This window comes from Perca fluviatilis, chromosome 15 (assembly GCF_010015445.1).
Source record: "Perca fluviatilis chromosome 15, GENO_Pfluv_1.0, whole genome shotgun sequence".
Lineage (NCBI taxonomy): Eukaryota > Metazoa > Chordata > Actinopteri > Perciformes > Percidae > Perca > Perca fluviatilis.
The window spans coordinates 18,790,293-18,811,084 of record NC_053126.1 but is presented as its reverse complement, the minus strand read 5'-3'; the positions used below and the strand labels follow the sequence as shown (position 1 = coordinate 18,811,084).

At 42.2% G+C, this 20,792-nt stretch overlaps 1 protein-coding gene across 1 annotated transcript; it reads right to left on the bottom strand.

Annotated features, from left to right (window-relative positions):
- Positions 1–1,534: 1,534 nt before the first annotated feature.
- Positions 1,535–20,178, bottom strand: LOC120574764 (C1q-related factor). Its single transcript, XM_039825203.1, has 2 exons — positions 18,946–20,178; positions 1,535–3,532 (listed from the first exon to the last, which is right to left on the bottom strand). Exons 1-2 carry the CDS (start codon positions 19,552–19,554, stop codon positions 3,353–3,355), a joined length of 789 nt encoding a protein of 262 aa, XP_039681137.1. The 5' UTR covers positions 19,555–20,178; the 3' UTR covers positions 1,535–3,352.
- Positions 20,179–20,792: the final 614 nt, after the last annotated feature.

The following is a 20,792-nucleotide window of genomic DNA, read 5'->3' as shown; positions in this document are numbered from 1 at the left end:
AACTTGTCAGGGATGAATACCCTTTTGGAATACGCCAGCCTCTGTATTGGATGCCTTTAAACTCTTCCTTGGCTTTTTTGTGATAGGAAAGTTGTTTCATTTCAACTTCTACAGACCACCAACTGCCATCCTGATCATAATCAATTGTGTTTTACTTTTCCTCATTACATCCATTGTGAGTTTGCTTTGCCACACAGTGGTGTCAAGGGGGGTTGTACTGCATGAACATGTAATGTCAACTCATAAACTTTGTGTAAGACTGGGTCAGCATTCAGGTCAATACAGATCTCCTCTCGACACACACTCATGAGTACTTGTGTCTGGTCATTTTGGCACTGCTAAGACCACAGCACATTCTTACATATACACACACACTCTTTATTCAAAGAGCCGAGGCTGCGACAATGCAAGACCCACAGCTGATTTTTTTTTTTTTTGCCAAAAGACTAAGATTAACAGGAAATACATTTTCCTTTTGCCCCTTCTTTTACCATCTGTGTTTGCAAGCTCTGAGCTCTGACAGGTCTGTTTGTGTTGAGGAGCAGCCACTTCCCACGTTGTGCTGGTTTGTGTAAAGCAGAACATTTCAAACAGATTCTGACCTTATGTCAAATACTCAGAGCTGGTAGATGCTTCTTTTCAGCGATGGTCCTTTTTTTTATAATGTCTTCAAAATGAACATGTGGAAACGATTTACAGATGTTAGTGCCATTAAACCAGACGTTCTCATTCTCACCAGCGCGCGTTAGCTTGTTATATGCTAGAGGGAAATGGATGAAATGATACAGAGTGGGGCGACTGGCTCTCTTAAGAGCAAAGTAGTGCAGACCAACATAGCAGCTGGTGTCACATCCCATTCCTGCCAGGTCTGAGGAATGTCCAATCCTTGACACTTGTCCAATCCGAGCTATCTCAAGCTTTCTCCTGCAGCTTCAAGCCGGCTAATCTATCCTGACACCTCGCACAGCCCCGACAGGGAATCACTCTACCCAGAAAACAATCCATCCCTCCTCTCTCTCCACCCCAAATCGGCACCAGCCCCCCTCTCCTTCTGTCTGTCTTCCTTATATTTCTCTTTACCCTCTCCCTCCCTATCTATCCCTTCCACATTACTTCTCTTCATGGGCCTACTCTTTCTCTCTTGTCTCCATCTGTCTTTGTCTAACCATATACTCCTCTTCTATCACGCTCAATCCCCCCTCCCTGCCTGTTCTCCTCCGTCCACACTTGCTTGCTGGGTATATCATGCCTCTGTTGATGAGAATCTGTGAAAAGATGCTGTGATTGCCGATTGAGAAATAGCCTGCATTTCCTTAAGGACTCATCAGCATTCAAGAACGGCGTTTTACTCCACTGGTGGATGTTGCTAAAGTTGGAGGGTCTTTATCTCCGAGCGCACCTTTACAGATGGAGAGAAGCTCCACAGGATCACTTTAGGATGGGACGGAAGAAGCGTAAACACAGACATCCTTCCCTCTACACCCATCTCCCTAAATATACTTTAGTTTTTGGAGAGAAAAGAGAGATGAGGGACTTGCTGATAAAAAATATTTTTTAATGTTTGCACTAACAGGCCATTGTTAAAATTCAGAACAGAACAAGAAACACACATTTCCAGTCATGTTGTTTGCACGGTAGTTAGTTATTCTCACAGAACAAATGACATCTTTAACAGATCTTTTTCCCTAATTAGCGTATTTGGGATTCAAGAATTCTCGTGAGACAAGTCACTCAAAAAATCCCATTTATTATTTAAATGTATTCAACAATTCCAAAAGATAAGATAGACAAACATGTCATAGATTTCATTTACAAGCTGTTTGTACTCCTCTTCGTATCTAGAGAGGCTCCCCACCCTACAGAGCACAATCTCATTGGCTGCTGAGGAAAATATCTGTCATTGGCTGTGGCACATAATAACTCTGAAAAAGAACGATGTAGCTATGGCACGGCACATGCTAAAATGCAGACACTCAATAGTATGCACAGATACATACATACTCACATGTCAAACGCACACACCACACACACATACACACAAACAAACGTGCAGTCATGATTGACCAAGTCACTCACCCAATCAATTTCATTCTCAAGCAAGCTGTCAGGCCGCCATGTTGAGTAAATATTACCATAATGCCTGTGTGACAGTGAGTATGCAGCTAATGAATGGATGACATCCAGTGAATCTCAGACACACTGAAACAGAACAATTGCCCACTCACTGTTACTGTGCCTAAACGCCCCCTCCACCTCCCCACCATCTCACTCACTTCTGACTTTCTCTCTCCGTCTTTGTAACTTTCTACCCCCCCCTCGCCCTCCTCTTCATAAGCCACTTTTTGTTTTCTTACAGTGCAAGAAGGTTTGGAGGTCAGCACAGCAAAGAAGAAGAAAGAACTCTTCAACTAGGTTACCTGTGAATCTGAAGATTTGAGTAGAGCATCTACATAAAACATTGAGGAGACGATTTGACAACTTTTAATCCAAAGAGCAGCAGGACATTGTGTGTGTGCGAACAGTGTGAGGTGGTTCATGGTAAGGATATTGTCTCTATGAGATGTTTCCTTTTTCAGATTCATTGGAAGGTACAGTGCAGAATGCATTGCTATTCTCCACATGCACAATATTTAGTTACCTTGCTGTACCCAATGATGAAGAAAAACACCCACTGCCATGAAATACTGATTTAAAGATTTCTTTTCCAGCTGTTAGATGTCTGAACTGCATCACAAATAACATCTCACAAACCCGTTCTCTCAGTCAAACAGGATATCTTCACAAGGAACAAATATATTCTTTTTTTTCCCTTAAATCTCATTTGTGTAGAATATTATGCATGTCTACAAAATAAAAACACACTAAGAAAAAATTGCACGGAACAACACTACGGGGTTTCAGTCAATTGAGTCCACTGACAGCACAGGCGACTGTTGCCATGGTGGAGAGAAGAGGTGAGATCATCAGGGTTTTAATTTTGGTTGTTGATCATTTCTGTGCAATGGAGCAGGGCTGAAGAGGAGAGACACTGAAAGCAAGGAGCTTCTGACACGTCGGCATTGTGGCGAGGAGTGTAGAGAAACCAGCCCACCTCCACCCCACGTCCCACTCCTCCCGCCCGGCCCCTCTCAGTGTGTCCTCAGGAGCTTTGCATCCAGGCGCGGCTACAGAGCCTGGATGTCTTGGCTGATGGGTACGAAGCAGAGGTGTCTGTGATGATGGAGAGAATTAGGAAAACTAGAAAGCATTCCAGCTTTTAACACACACGCGCGCACACACACACACACACACACCACCCCCATCTCTTTCTCTCACTCTCTTCCTGTCTGACTGTCTCTGTGTCTGTCTGTTCTCAGTCTGCGTAGAGGATAAAGCCAGAGAAGGTGCTGTACTTGTTGTTGTTTCCTCCATGGGCTTTGCCTCCGTCCAGTTTGATGTAAACCTCGTCCCCCGCGTCCAGATGGAGGATGACGCTGTTGGAGGCGTAGTCATAGTTCTGGTCAGCGTCTTGGGCAATGGCGCTGGCCCGAACCTGGAAGGACATGGACAGACGAACATGTAGGAGAACGGGTAGGCTTGTTAGCTACAGTACACATTAAGATGTTGCCTTTACTCATTTAGAAAATTCCCCAAATAGGTTGTCATTTTCTCATACTACTTACACAGCTAGACTGATATTGTATTCACCGTTGCCAGTCTCCATTATTGTAAATCAGAAGTTAAAACACTCACAACTTGCAAAACTCAAACTCACAAAATTTGTTATTTTAATGACAAAAAATTATCAGATTTTTCTAACATCACGATCTGCAGGAAAATACAATGGTTGGAAATCATGACATATAAGTGACAGAGTTTTTATTGATTGATTTTGTCTGTTCAAGAAAGTGCAGGAGTTTATGGTAAAACGGTAAAAGTATTCGATAATGCCCTATTTTACAATGATTTAAAAAAAAAAATGTCTTTCGTGGCCTAAATATCACCACATTTGTATTGATATCTATTGATAAGGTTTTGAGATATTCTGCAAATTAACTAGCAAACATCCAAACAAGACCAAAATGGTTTAAACAAAATGTAAAACCGTAATTTCTTCTGGCAGTAATAAAGAGGAAACAAAGAAAAGATCTAAAAAACTCACTAGTCTGAAAAACCACTGTGCTGCTGCTCGACCAGAGAGTAACATTTGTTGCACAAAGAATGTACCACTTACCCAAATAAAACAAACAAACAAAATAAAAACATATTTCAGTTATTTTTTGAAATACTAACAAAAGTTTATCATTTTGAAGTTCAATTATTACTGGACACAACAATGGCAAAAAAACAGTTGTTCATATTGATATTAAACCTACAGGACCCAACAGGGGGTCAGGCAGACCTCAGGCCTTTCTGTCAAGCAGATTTATGGCTTCAATCAAGCCAGTGTTCTTCCACAGAAGACCTAACATTGAACCTTGGAACAAAATGTCCACAGAAAGAGAAAGTTTCAGAAACTCAACCACAAGGCTGGCTCTATGGGCTTGTCACTGTGGTGGAAATTACTGAGAAATATAATAAAAGAGACATGAAGGATGCCCACTGAATGTACGCAGAAATATTTCATTACGCATAGAGAGTGAGGACAAGAAACTTTGGAATGAGTTCATATATCACACAGGAATTTTTATCACTATATTTGCGTGTGTTGTGTGTGTGTGTGTGTGTGTGTGTGTGTGTGTGTGTGTGTGTGTGTGTGTGTGTGTGTGTGTGTGTGTGTGTGCACACGCAGTAGTCTTGCTATTGGACATTTGGAGAGGTTTCTAAATAACCTTTCCTGGCTAATTAATACCTCCACCACAAACATGCTCTCTCTCTGGGGAGGAAAGTGTAGCAGCAGTGCCAAACAATAGCTGTGCTTTCAAGCGTGAGTGTGTTAGTGTGACAGAGAGACTAAAATTGTAATGTTATCATTAGGAATGAATGAGTACAATAACATGCTGTATCTCAAGTTGCAATCAAGTTGCAGAGAAACTAGCAAGGACATACAATGAAGGTCAAAGACTGGACGTTTTGTGTTTTGTGTGGTGTGTGCCTTTGTCTGCTGAGGTCTAATTAATTATAATCCTCCACAACATGTAAACCTTATTCTGTAAAGTGCGGCGTTTAGTATTTAAGCAGGCACAAAGAATACTGAAAATGATCCATTTATAGAGCAGAACCAGAGATATCGTCTGTAGTCAAATTGTTAGGAGGGTCCGTAACTGAGGGAAATGACCCGGAAGGATCTACTGTAAGTGGCAGCCTTGATAAGAGCTGGTCAAATTCTCTAAATGATAAGGAAAGGTGCTTCAATGTTTCCTTACTTCTCTCCTATAGCATAGGGTACACTGGACCATCCTTCACGAAAGGTAAGGAGATCATGCCGTCCCACAATTCCTTGCAGCAGCAACATTTAAAGTGATGCACCATTTGGCCGATAACCAAACAAATGATTAACATGACCGACAAGGGACGTAGATCATCTTGTAAGTTACCGTTGCTTATTAAGCATTTTCCATCTTGTCATAACTGGTAGCCTATATTCCTTTTTCCTTTCACCACGGCAGACCCACGTCAATAACATCCGCTGTCGCATAATTACGGAGGTAAGTGCGGTCAGATTCTCTTAGCCCTGCAGTTCTCTTTTCTTAAGTTCTTATGAATTCTCCTTCTCATCCTTTCTTGACCTCATAACGTTTTCCATCGTGGTCAAGGAAATGCGGTTAGGAAAAGGTCTTCATTTTTTTTTTTTTACTATTCAACCTTTTTTATTCCATTCATTCTCCTTCCTTGTCAAAACCTTGTGCCTACATTACCCACAATACAACAAAACCTCAGCAGCGGGCTACATACAGTGCCTTCGAAAGTATTCGCCCCTTGAACTTTTCGCCTTTTGCCACATTTCAGGCCTCAAACATAAAGATATAAAACTGTAATTTTTGTGAAGAATCAACAACAAGTGGGACACAATCATGAAGTGGAACGAAATTTCTTTGATATTTCAACCTTTTAAACAAATAAAAACTGAAATATTGGGCGTGCAAAATTATTCAGCCCCTAGTTAATACTTTGTAGCGCCACCTTTGCTGCGATTACAGCTGTAAGTCGCTTGGGTATGTCTCTATCAGTTTGCACATCGAGAGACTGACATTTTTGCCCATTCCTCCTTGCAAAACAGTCTGGAGCTCAGTGAGGTTGGATGGAGAGCATTTGTGAACAGCAGTTCAGTTCTTTCCACAGATTCTCGATTGGATTCAGGTCTGGACTTTGACTTGGCCATTCTAACACCTGGATATGTTTATTTGTGAACCATTCCATTGTAGATTTTGCTTTATGTTTTGGATCATTGTCTTGTTGGAAGACAAAGCTCCGTCCCAGTCTCAGGTCTTTTGCAGACTCCATCAGGTTTTCTTCCAGAATGGTCCTGTATTTGGCTCCATCCATCTCCCATCAATTTTAACCATCTTCCCTGTCCCTGCTGAAGAAAAGCAGGCCCAAACCATGATGCTGCCACCACCATGTTTGACAGTGGGGATGGTGTGTTCAGGGTGATGAGCTGTGTTGCCTTTACGCCAAACATAACGTTTTGCATTGTTGCCAAAAGTTTGATTTTGGTTTCATCTGACCACAGCACCTTCTTCCACATGTTTGGTGTGTCTCCCAGGTGGCTTTTGGCAAACTTTAAACGACACTTTTAATGGATATCTTTAAGAAATGGCTTTCTTCTTGCCACTCTTCCATAAAGGCCAGATTTGTACAGTATACAACTGATTGTTGTCCTATGGACAGAGTCTCCCACCTCAGCTGTAGATCTCTGAGTTCATCCAGAGTGATCATGGGCCTCTTGGCTGCATCTCTGATCAGTCTTCTCCTTGTATGAGCTGAAAGTTTAGAGGGATGGCCGGGTCTTCGTGAGATTTGCAGTGGTCTGACACTCCTTCCATTTCAATATTATCGCTTGCACAGTGCTCCTTGGGATGTTTAAAACTTGGGAAATCTTTTTGTATCCAAATCCGCTTTAAACTTCCACAACAGTATCTCGGACCTGCCTGGTGTGTTCCTTGTTCTTCATGATGCTCTCTGCTTTACACGGCCTCTGAGACTATCACAGAACAGATGCATTTATACGGAGATTGATTACACACAGCTGGATTCTATTTATCATCATTAGTCATTTAGGTCAACATTGGATCACAGAGATCCTCACTGAACTTCTGAGAGAGTTTGCTGCACTGAAAGTAAGGGGCTGAATAATTTTGCACGCCCACTTTTTCATTTTATTTGTTAAAAAAGTTTGAAATAGCCAATGAATTTCGTTCCACTTCATAATTGGGACCCACTTGTTGTTGATTCTTCACAAAAAATTACAGTTTTATATCTTTATGTTTGAGGCCTGAAATGTGGCAAAAGGTCGAAACGTTCAAGGGGCGAATACTTTGCAAGGACTGTAGGTTTGGTAACCTCACTTCCTTCCCTCAACTGACCTCACTAGAGGCAATTTATCAGATTGTGTGCAGCTCCATGTGGAGCATTAATGGCTTTATACAACTTTTTTATCATATGTAGTAGTACTCCCCAAGACCTGAAAATAGAACCCCCAAGCAGGGGATGACCCTAAACATTAGACAACCAACGTGTTTTATGGCCAGTGTTCTTTATCAACTTGATACCAATCCAACTTATCATGTGCATCAGTGGGCAGGGACCATACATAAAGCAAAAGCCCCCAAAACATTACTCATAGTAATGGACTTCATTGTCTTTATTTACATTAATGTTAATCTGTCAGGTAACTTTGGTCAACTAAACTGACTATAAAAAGGGTCATAATTCCTAAACTGTCCACCCAATATAGATGCTAAATTAAAACTTAAAGTTGGTACTTTAACCTAATACAGTAGACATTGTTTCAGAGCAAAACAACTGACAATGTCCCACTCTCCAAATGCTTACAGTCTGCACAGTATCTCAGTGCTATTGAACAGTTACTAACAAGGAGAACTGCATCAATTGTAACTTAAATAGTTTAGAATCGAACAAAAAGATCATTATTCTCTCTTGAGATGAAAAAAGAAAGCACTGTACATCTTTTAAAGTATCCATTGGTTAAATAAGCCAATTAGTCACTTAGATTGGTCAGTAAGGTTGAATCAAAATCAATAGTTTACGTGCATTTGAAGTATTTTCTTGTGGCTCATTATCAGGTCTCCAGAGATCACGCTGTCCCCTACTTTGACTCAGTGTTTGTCCACGCAGCTTTAAATCATGGTTTTTCGAGCAGGTTTCGACAAGCTGGCCCAACAGGCGGCATACAGGATGCCCAATAATTAGTGGCCCTATTTAAGGAGTACACACAACAGGCGTATTGACAAATGTTAGAAGAGGCCAGCTACTGACCGAGATCTCCTGCACAGAAAGCATCATTGCCAAACCTAACAGGGAACTTGGAACAGGTTCCCCTGACATTTAGATATAGTACAATCCTAAATTATATATATTTTTGTGCAATTCAAATGAGTGATTTAAAGATTTATTTAAAAAATCCAAAGGTTTGTTTGTTTTTTAATTATTTTGGGGTTTTTACACTTCCCAGATGTGACTCTTCAGTCAATCACTGTGTTTAGTCTTTTTTCTATGGATTCTGTTCATGAAGCTTAGTTTCATTAAGGACGTTCTTCATATTGTCTTTTCTGTCATAATACTGTAGCTATCACTGTTAATGCTAAACCCTCAGCTCGTACTCGAGCGATTTTTAACAACCTGCTGTTGGAAACATACAGTAAGTGTGCAAAGGTGTGCAAAGTCTTATTAAAATAGAAAATGTAAAGCTTGAACTGGATATTTAGTAGTTGAGTCACTGTTGCAGTACATGGAGACTAAACAGAACATTATTCCTTTCATTTGTATATTTTCAAGCTGTAAATAATACAATAATTAAAAGCTTGTGATAGAAACTACAGCATTTCATAAGAGAAGTATGTAAGACTTGCAGTGAATGCTTTTCTCCTGAGAAACACAACAGCAAACAGAGGAGGTTAGAGTGAGTCTATCCTGCACCACTAAAGTATTTAAGTGGTAAAGTGCCATATCTGTGACACCTTATATTGAACCTGGCCAAACCAGGCTGCCTGCTCCGGTATGTTGGTAACGTGTACAAAACATCTCTTCACAACACTCCATCTTAAGGCGCTGACACACCAACCCGATTATCGGCCGTCGGGCAGTCTGGCGAGGTCAGTGACTCGAGTCTGTTCGGTGTGTTCCATGCCATCGTCAGTCGGAGAATCAATGATCAATTATTGGTGGTGCATTCAACTTACTAATTCGAATCAGTGCAAAAAAACTAACACCAGTATCTTTTTATTACTAGCCATCATATTTTCTTCCATACAGCGAGTAATGATGACAATGATCCTTCTTGACTACTATCAACGCTCTCTGATGAAAACAATGACTGATGACCGTGTGCTCTGTGTTTACTTTAGAGAGATGTTCCGTCATTTCCGGTTTTCATTTTTTGTGCGACAATACAGATTAGCGCCGCCTGCTGTTATGGAGACGTATTGCGTCTCGCGCACGTGCAGAACGTACGCTCAAGACGGCGTCGCTTCGGTGTGTTCCGAGGCACTTTTTTGAGAGACGGGAGACGACTGATCAGTCCGACGGTCGGCCGTCGGGTTGGTGTGTCAGAGCCTTTAGGTACAGTAGGACTGAGTGGGACAACATATCTGCTAATATCCCCACCTAAATCAACATTGTTAGTGCTGCCACAGTGTTTCTCTGTGTCGCTGGGTGAACTATTTTATAAAAATAAAAATATTTCTCAAAAGTTTCACCGGAATAAAAATGTACAATTTGAATTACTTGCAGATAGCTGTGCCCTCAAATCATCAATACTTTTTTTAGTCATAGGCTGGATATTGGCTGAACATTCTGCTGGATTTCTTGTGAAGTCCTCTTGCAATCCTTCAGACATTCTCTGAATGATTTTCAAAGATTATTTTTGCGTCGCCTTCAGTTCACCACATTGAGTTGTGAAGAAGAGGGGAGCAAGGTTGAAACCCTCAATGTATAATGGAAGGTGACCAAGAAAAGGGATGCGCAAAACTTTTAAAGTGAGCCAGATTAATTTAAAAGAGGATCAAGCGTTGGCACAGCACTTCAATCATTTGTTTACAGCTACATTTCAGTCCTAATGACCTTCCTCAGGCTGCATAAGACAAAGACTTTATCTTCCAAATCACCTCTTTATTTTTAAAGAAGGTTAGGAAGGTGCCTTAAACTTTTTAACAACATGCCATGGACAGTGAAAGTCACGTTGTATAAAATGTATAAAATGTATGTGTTCTGAGGAGAGGTTTTAAGATGCATGAGTAATATATGGAATATTGTACTTTTTTTATTGTTTATCCTCCTGATTAAATCTGGCACAGCTCATATCGATGTGCAAACAAAGCCCCCTGTTCTGATTCTGAGATGCCGGCGTCCAGAGCATATTAATATGATATGATGTGCCCTGAGCGTGCAAAGTCAACACCATCCTATTAGAGGGTTACCGCCTTGGAAGGGTGAGGGAGCGAGTGATGATGGCTCAGGAAGATTTGTCAGTTGGGATTTTAATTAAACTTTATCAAAATATTTGCTTTCCAGGTGTTCACACAGAACCTGGGGACAGCTGGCAATGTCCCAGATGTGTAATACCTTTAAATTATTCTCTTCATTTGCTCTTTAAGGAGTTACATTTTAGTCATCTTCATGTGCATGATTTCTGGTTTTTGTGGAGAGGAGAGGGACAATATAAATGTAACGTTTTCCTTCAGCAGAGACGGAATGAGGAAAGCCCTGGTGAAAGCAAACTTCCCTAAAATCTCTCTAGTTCTTCCACGATTATATTTTTATTTTTTTTGCTCTAATGGTTTTTATCCCCTTCTGAGACAAACTGCTGCAGTCTTTCAATGATAAGCACGCATTAATAAAGCCTCTCACTACTTTTGAAATAATGATCAGGGAGCTCCTATTGGAGCTATTTTTCTTTCTGTCTTCAGTGCACAGATGAACTTGTTAGGGATATGAGGTTTAAATGCAGGGTATGGCAGATATAGTATATCGAGAGATGAGCAGGACAAACAGCCAACTGGCAGTGCGTGACCTTGGCGCGGAATATGTAGAGGAACTCTGACAAGACAAACAAAGCATGAGGCTGTAAGCCCCGGCTCCAGCGATGGTAAATGAGGTGTCAGGCGATGTTGTCTTCCTTGTGGCTGCTCGTGCGTGTTTGCATCCGTCATATCTTCAACGTGATGGCCTTGATTGAATAATATTCTGAGTGGAGACACAGAAAATTCCAGGCCTAATAGATAATGCGTGCAGGGAAGAGTGAAGCGTGGATTCTCTTAACTTGTGCGCTACTGTATGTAACTGTAATTATGAACATTACATTTATCAATAATACAGGTGTTTACTAGGGGTGGGAATCACTAGAGGCCTCACAATACGATATTATTGCGATTTTAAACATATTGCATTATTCTGCGATATATTGCAATTTGTTACCTTTTTTCCAACTTCAAATTATGTCCCCAAAAGGAAACTTTGTCAACATATATTTGATCTAAAAAGATACATTTCTCTGTTTGTTCATCTCACTTCAATTTTATTGCTGAAAATTGGGATTGTCAAGCAGAAAATCTGACCAACGCATATTAATAAAAGTTCGATACTTAGCGATTTTTTTTCCCCCACCCCTAGTGTTTATGTGAGGAATTGGAGATGAATTTGTGGCACATTTTAAAATACTGTCATTGCTCCACAATGAAGTGGTATGTCTTTTACAGTCAGCCTCTATTGAAAAGGCATTTTACATTTTTTTCATTCAGCATCTGTATTGTGCTTCTATTCTAAACCCTCATTAGAATACTGTTCCTAAAAATCATGACAACTTGAAGTTTTATCTGTTGTGTCTGTTGCAGGAGGGGCCAGTAAAGTACCACTGGGACGTCTTACGAGAGGCTTTCTCACTTTGACAAGGACATGTCTCGTGGATTCTCTGACACGGATTTGTTGACTTGATGTTGAGCCCCCATTTTGGATCAACGAGTCTATTGGTCCTTCTTAAATCAAAGTGTACTGCCGTCTAATTGTGTTTGAACATTCCAGCCGTGAACTGCATGCTTAATAGCAGCTTAGATACCTCGCCACCGCTATTGAGCCAGGTCCAACATTTCACTGCACCGCACACACAAACACACACAGAGTGAAGGAGAGACACTAACACACACACACAAGATGCAATTTTACTGAAATAATGAGAACAGGAAATTACGATGGTTTGCAAGAGAATTGTGGTGTCAGAAAACGCCGGGTCTCCCATGTGTTACAGGTTTATTTGTCTAAGGAACCTAAGTGAAAACATGATAAGAGGAATAAAATGGTAAAAGGAGATTTGCCATCTGTCAGACGAGAGAAGGAAAAAGCATCCTGAATTAATTTCACCAGCTGTTCTCTTTGTACCTGGTCGCCTCCTTTGAAACAGAATGACTTTGCTGCACAAACCTCTCGCTGTTTATGAAATTGCTTAAGCTAATGCCCAAGGTGAGTCTGGTGTCAGGCATTAGTTCATTAGTTTATCCAGCCCTGTCCCTTAAAAATTACCTTCCCCTACAACTAATTTGCATTCTCAATTACACTTTGAGGGAATTGTATTTTCTCCTGGATTAGGTTTATATTTGATGTAGGCTATCACAAATTATACGTTTCCAATCAAAGTCCATGAAAGGAGGAGATCGGGCTGGAGGTATGAGTCAAACTAAAACAGCACTTTCACCCAGGAGGCCGCTGTTCGTACCCTGTGTCAAACCAAAAGTCAACGTTGGCTTATTTTATGTTACGTACTTAAATTACGTCACAAACATAATTTAAGTCACGTAACAAATGTACTTGTTTTAACCATGCATGATCTTTTTTCTGAACCTAACCAAGTAGTTTTGTTTCAATACACAACGTTAACCATGTGTTTAAAACTGCAACCAGTCTGGTACGAGGATTTGACACAAACATAATCCGGGAGAAAATAAGGTTCCCCCCCCGAAACCTAATTGAGAATGCAGTTTAGTTGTATGGGAATGCAACTTTTAGGAGAGACACGGTTGCACCACTGATATGTGATCCAAATGTTGTAGAAACATTCTAGAGGCCAGAATAACAGTATCACAATTGTAGCTGTGGTGACAAAGAGGATGAAATCAAGACCGCTTCTGTTGAAAGAGCCACTGAAACAGGCTTGTCTAAGGAAACCGTGGTGGGACGAAGAGGCATCAACTTTGACCTGCAATCCAGCCACTCTTTTCTCTCCGGTGTCTGACTCATCACACTCAGTTAATTACTGAGATAGGCCGCACTGTCTGCCTCTCGCCCCAACACCGAAACCACAATCACTGCTCCAAGCATTGTCTGAAAAGAGACTTTTACTGCAACATTTTCAACCTTTGTTCACACTAAGCCTATTTTTCCAGTGTGCTTCCTAGTAACCCTGAGGCACTGAGATTTTCCCTTTTTTCTTAAATGAAAAACAACTCCTCTAAAATGAGGCAGAGTTTCTCTGTAAGTGTTGGATGAGAGGCAGACTGACAGCTTTGCTATGACATGCATTTTTCATACAGTAGCCGTTTTATCCTCTCTTACTGGGCAATTGTTGATGTCTTACCCATATTCATTTTAAGGGGGGGGGCAGAATGTGTTAAACACACCGATTTATGTAGCAGACTGTGAGTCATTTGAGCCATTGACTTGCTGCAATCCCGTGAAGAGGGAAAGGATAATTGTGGGTATCACTGAAGACTGAATTCGGGGGGGGCGGCTAAATGTCAGGGGCGTGGGGAGAGACGGAGAGAGAGATGTTTGCATAAGAGGGCCAGGGGCACTTGTCTATCTCCCATATGGCCCTCATTATAATGAACAAGTCTTGTGAGTCAACACCATACTGTAGCATCCTTGAGTCAGCCAGCCACAGGAGACAATCCATAGCCTTTTTTAGACCGTATGTTTTTGCCTTTTACGGATACATGAGACATAGCAGTATTTCATGAGTTATTCAATCTGAGATGCCAGCCCAGCGAGTGTGTGCACTGCTGTGCTCTAATGGCTCTCTATTTAAGGAGCTCAGTGTAAAATGTTTTAGTAATAAAATTATTACAGACAAGAGGTGGGCAGTTTTCGAGCAAGTTTTGAAACTTCACCAATAAATGAAAGATTTTCTTCCCAGTGCTTGCAGATGACAGCCCGATGTCATCTTGACATTTCCAATCTGTGTGGTATTTCCTAACAACATGGGCCAATCTTCATTTGATAGCCCTCACACATAATTAGACCTGCTCTAATGTTCCACTCGGCAGAGTGTCAAATCCAATGTCCAATTACACAGCAGATCAAGGCCAAAGGTCCGCCTCCACTACCTCTCTGGCTGATTATAAAAGATATTCCATGGTATACATCACACAGAAAGAAATGGATCTGTCAGAAGAAGGAAAGAGACACGTACATGCATGCATGCACACACACACACACACACACACACACACACACACACACACACACACACACACACACACAGGGATCAATACCACAGGCAAAGACTCTTAGGGACTGAGGGTGGCTCTCTCAAACCCTGTCTGTCTATTTCAGACAGAGTCTCTCTGTTACACCAGGCAGACACACAGAGGCCTCTCAGTGCTGAAGTCAGACCACGATGAAGAATAGCAGGTCTGAACATTACCAGAATGTTAAAATCAATGAAGTCTAAGTATTGCGGTATGTGTGTGTGTAGATAACTTAGGTGTCTAGTGGTTGCAATCACATGTTTTCTTTAATTTTTGTACGGAAAAAAACAAAACATTTAACCTTGTAAAAAAAAAGATTAAAGACCCCTACCCATCTTGAGTGACAAGCTATTGAATGGAATCTCTTTTTATTATTCACACCTTTCTTGCATGTAACCTAATCAAACCAGACCCTCATCCAGATGACCCAGCTCCTATGTTTAATGTCGGGATTGGCACCACGTGCTAAACACAATTCGTGGGTTTCACCTGAATACACAACAACAGGATAAACAGGCCAGGATGTGTTCATGTGAAGCAGAGCTGGAGCCCCCCCCCCTTGGAGGTGTCAATGATGGACTGAGGGGAATGGTGTGAGAGGGAAATGACACACGACTGAATTTAAGCAACACTTTGAGGTAAAAAAAAAAAAAAAAGAATCTCTTTCCTTTGAAGCGAGCACAAAAACAAAATCTAAGAAAAGGATGGTACACTCTTGCTTATATTGCTATAGTGCAATGCATCACTTGAGAGCAAAGAAGAATATTGATGGCATTGTGTGTTAGCAAATCGATTCTGTGATGCCGCAATCTGGATTCTGTTTTGCTGCTTTTTTTAAAAGAAGTTTTCCTTTTAAGATGAAAACTTTCTGCTTCTTTGGAAAAGTAAGTTCCTGTAGACCTGACATAGAGGAGAGATGGAGGGCAGTGCACAGTTGGGGTGGGTTGAGGCAGTGGGTTATGAGGGTGGGGTGGAGAAGACGGTGGGGGGGGGGGCAAACATACGCGTAAATGTGTGTGTGTGTGTGCGCATGCATGTGTGTGAGCATGTGTGAATGTGAGGAGGAGACTGCAGCGGTAATTGCTAAGGAAGAGCAATGTGCACGAAAGGACGTTGAAGCTTATTAAAGGAGGAGACAGAATGATTATTCACTATGGTCCTCTTGAGAGACTGATGCTGAAGTCATTGCTTTTAATTAACTCTGAAACGGTTTTGCGGATTAATAACAATATTAAGAAGGGAATGGAGAGGAGAAGCGCAAACACATCCTGGATCTAGTTCAAGCTTTTTAATTACAACTAAATAGACTCAATAGCACAATAACGATGTCTTTTCTGTCCTCCTGTCTTTCTCCCCCTTCAACTGCATTCATTGTATTTGCCTTCATTGTCACTTCTGGGTCTCTTAGGATGTGTCCAAGACAAGTAATATAGAAGAGCATTGATTTACTAGAGAGAGTTTAGGATTGGCTGGAATATTTGGCACTTGAGTAAAAGAACAAGCGATGAAAAAGCCAAAAGAGTGCGGCGCGGAGAGAAACTTGCAAAGCGGATAAAGTGTGCTGTGCTGAAAATAGATTTCTTATTTGTTTGTTTACCAGGAAGCTCACTTTTTGGTCTAGCTTGAAATGTGTCTAAGTTGGGGGGACAGTGTTGGGATTCTTGTGTTGAACTCTGGAAGTGGAAGAAGAGGAGAAAAATAAAGTAACCCATAGATGCTGATGTTAGACACAGCTTGTAAGAACCCCTGGAGTGGGAGGAGCACATGCTGGAATGAAACAGCACTGCAGGGCCTGGGAACCCGCTGCTTCACTAAAGCCAAAAGATGATAAAATACTAGCATTGTCTGCAATTCCCTGGCCTCCCCTGTCCCAACTCACAGTGTAGCATTTTGCAGCCTTAATGAGCTGAGGAAAGCACCATTGTGACTGTAGGAGCTTCAGTTTGACTCTCAGCGCTTCATCAATGATGTAGCATAACTTGGCCCAACATTTACAGTATAACCATTCACAGTCATTTACAGAGAGTAAGGCTCTGGGGTCTTCTCCATCAGCCAAACACACAACCTAATAAAAACCACAGCAAGAGGACAGCGTGTTTTATGTATACGCTGTGCATAGGACAGGGGAAGACAGAGAAAGAAACGCACGTACCACTTTATAAACATAACGCGGGTCTCTGGAGATGCACACTGTGCGTCTAACTTAAGTACCTCCACACCCTCCTCTTGGGAGCACAACGAAGCGAGAACAGAAGGCGTTTTATAGGAACATATGTTCTTCTTCCCCTATTATATATCAATGCTTTTACACCCACCCATAAACATTACTGTTGAGTGAGACATTATATATAGAAGGCGAATTGCTGTAACTCTTTTTATTTCTTGCTGGGTGTGAACTTGGCGAGGGTAAAGGAATTAACCTCTGGCTACCTTGGTGAGACTGCAGGTTCACCCTAGAGCGATGCCAGCTGTTATTTTAGCTCCATGCTTCACTTATAAACGTATACTGTACTGTATTGTACTGTACTCATAATGTGAGACCCCAATAGATTTCTGCTTTAATCTTACTTCATTATTTGAACATGATTTTTTTTTTATATTCCACTTGGCAGAAATGATTAAAAATTTAAGAAAATAAAATGATTTCACAGTCAGCAGACGTGAAACAGGTCAGAGGCTGCTAGGAAATGATGTACAATGACAGTTGGAGGATCAGATTTGGTGTACTTTAACTTATATTTATTATTTATCTCATCTTATTGCAGGGCTCTGTGTTTCTGACTGCTGACAGTAACTCAGAAGCTCCAAATGTTCGTGAAAAAGACTACACATTATGCATTTCCTATGCCCTGTGGTAAGTGTGATCTTGTTTATTGTGTGTACAATAAGAAAAATGTCTGTCACTAGCTGCATATCTGCATCCATGTGTACAATTCACTTTGAGTACAAAGTTATGGTGGGAGGAACTAAAGTGCAGCTTAGCATGCAGTTAAAAGAGACTCATGACAATGTGTGAAATGTAATGCAGGCCACCTCTTAACTTCTACTTTTTCTAATGATTTCTCCTAATTGTGTATGTTTTTGTCACTGAAATTGTTTTTGCAGGACCAAATGTGAAAGGATAAAACCGTCTTTTTTACATGACAGGTTGCTTCTTAGCAGATTTTTGAATAACTTTTCCTTTTTCGTGTTTGTTATAATACTGGCAACAAACTTTATGAACGAGACGCAGTTGCAGCCTGAGCAAACAAAGCAAACAATATCTGCAATATCTGCAGCCTAACATCTATCTTTTTACAGGCAAAACGTATTACAGAGCCACTTTGAAGATAAGGGATCTGACAGCTGATCGGAAGGCTGCAAACTACACTGGCACACACGCAAGATCCTCCGGGGCGCAAAATAAAATTAGAGCCCCATTAAAATGATGCATCAAGAAGCCGAGAATAGATCATGGAGACGTCCTAATGCATTTAACACGACTGCAAAGACAGATGGGTGCAGCGGTGGACAGACTGCACAATCTGGTAGGCTTGCACAGGTATGTGGTTCAAATATTGTAAGCGAATTTTCTAATATTCCCCCTCCCCTCTTTACACTTACAGCGCAAACAAGCCACTATAAAGCCCACATAGTTTAAAAGTTATATGAGACATTTGTAATAAAAGAACCGTCTTTTAATAATAATAATAATAATAATAATAAAGACGTGACTATAATATAACTCGAAATACAGAATAATTACCAATAAAATACACGAAACCCCTGATGATCAAATTAAATGCCAGGTTACCACATCAAACATTTCCAACTCCAGCAAATACGTTTTCATGATCACTCCAGCTCTAAAACACTGTAAATGCCAACACTCCCACACAAACTGCAATTGAATTCCTCCAGATATTAATCCTAATTGACAAAAAGCAGAATGCCTAAAATGTCCAAATTTGACTGTGTAAAAGCAAAAAGATCGGCGCGCTCTCGCGTTCAGCCCAAGCTGTGACCGTCCTTTGGATCGCGGGACGCGGCAATGTCAGGAAGCATCATGCAAAGAGGGGACGCGGGTTGCAACCAGTCGACACATATTTATCTCCAGGCGCGCTGGGTGCCACAGCTGTGCGCTCGGGGCTTTGGAGGCGCACGGCAGTTGCGCACGCTTGCCTTAGCCTACAAAATTTCACATTTTATTCACTGGCTTTTTGAAAAATAAGTTTCCTACAATGAAGAGAGAACACCGTAGAGGAGGCAGCGAGGGAGAGGAGGAGAGTGAACATCAGGGGAGCAGGTACACTGAGGAAAGGAAACTTAGAAAAAGTTTCAAAGCACTAACCTGGCCATTCTTGCAGAGGTCTGCCCACATGCTGGTGCCGTCCCCTCCTCTCATCAGCACATGGTAGATGAAGAAATATGTGCCTGGTATGCTGCAGATGAACTTGCCCGAAATGCCATCATAGTTGTTGCCTAGGTTGGTGACCACGTCGTCAAACTTGAGGATCTCGTAGCCTTCGTGGGGGTTCTTAAGCCCTGCATAGAAGGCCACCCGAGGCACCGTGCTGTAGGTTGCTGTGCTGATAGCTCCGTCCCCCCCCAGACCCAAAATCCCAGTCCTTCCCTGATCCCCTCTGTCACCAGGAGGCCCAGCAGGTCCTGGTGGCCCTGGTTCTCCCGGTGGTCCGGGTGGACCGGGCTTGCCTGGCCTGCCAGGCTTCCCCTGTGGGCCGTGCTGTAAGGTGGAGGGTGGAAGCACGTTGCTATGGTCGCTTAACGCCTCTGCTTCAGCCTGGAGACCGGTGGAACTGGTGCTGCTGGCCGGAGTACCCTTGTTCAGGTAGGGGTCGCACACCATACGACAGGTGCCCAGCATCTCATAGTGGCTGGCGTCTGTACCCACAGAGCTGACGAGCACAGGGATGAGGACCACCAGCACCAGGACCAGCATAACCCCTACGGCAGCCGCCACCAGGGTCTTCCTCCCGATGCTGAGTCGGGGAAGGGGCTGCGCTGCCAGCGTGGGTCTCCCGGGGGCAGAAATGGTGACTGCTTGGTGTGGGGAGCCTGTCACCGTCGAAAGGGATCCAGAGATCCCGAGAAGAGTTGCAAGAGTACCGGCGAGTGTGTGAGGGTGAGACAGAGAGCCACATACACTTGATACTCCTCACTGCTCTGCTCAGTCACACTAAAGTAGGCAACCAGTCACTCACACATCCAAAAAGACCTAAGGAAACCCAAGCATACACAGGGAGACATTCAGCCCGTACTTACAAACACAATCTGACTTGTGAGAAGAAGCAAGAAGGATGCAGATCCCAGAGGAATGGAGTGAGAGACAGAGGGAGCGAGAGAGAGAGAGAGAGAGAGAGAGAGAGAGAGAGAGAGAGAGAGAGAGAGAGAAAAGGATGAGAGTGGGTGAGTGTGAGAGATACAGAGCAGCCACTGGATCTGTGTGTGCATGTGTGTGTATGTGTGTGTGTGTATGTGTGGTGAGTTTGTGGTGCCGGATTCTCAGGCTTGGCTTTTTATACGGCAGTAGCAGCCGAGCCTTCCCCCATCCCCTCCACTCCCCCATCTAGTGAGAGGTTGGTGTGGTTACGTCCCCTTCTCTCTCTCCGGCTCACTCAGAGGAAGGACGTTGTATTTGTTTCTACCACTCTCCTGAACCACTGAGGAACTGGCACAACCCCCCTGACCATCTTGCTCCCCCTCTTTCATCCCTCTCTTTTCTTCTCCCCATCCTTTCCCTCCGTCTCCTCACTTTTGATGCTGTTTCTCACTCCCTTGCTTTCTCCTCTCTCTCATCAGCATCCAGACTCTAAAAATAAAGATGGAGCTGTGGAAAGACAATCTTTTTCTTTTTTTCTTTTCCTGGAGGTGGGTTCTAGAGATTCATGCATACAGTATGTGCACATACACAAGACAACACTTAAATCTGCTGCCAGGAAATGCTAGCAGCTTCACAAAAAAGGTGCTAATTACAAAAGTTAATGCCAAGAAATTATTCATAAGCCAAGAGCTTGAACTGTATAATACAATTTAAACATTAACAACACACAGTTTGAAAACTTTTTTTAAAATGATCTTAGTAGCGTCACATAGGGCCACTTTTAAGGGTATAAGCAGCCAATATATCCTTCCGCTGAGGGCCACCGACATTGACGCTCCCCTCCTTGCCTTTTCCCC

What these genes read in the sequence shown, in the direction of transcription:
- LOC120574764 (XM_039825203.1), bottom strand. Translation starts at nt 19,554, where the DNA reads ATGCTGGTCCTGGTGCTGGTGGTCCTCATCCCTGTGCTCGTCAGCTCT. An exon ending in ACCTCTGCAAGAATGGCCAG is followed by an intron (nt 3,533 to 18,945) that starts GTTAGTGCTTTG and finishes ATGTCCTTCCAG; the next exon opens with GTTCGGGCCAGCGCCATTGC.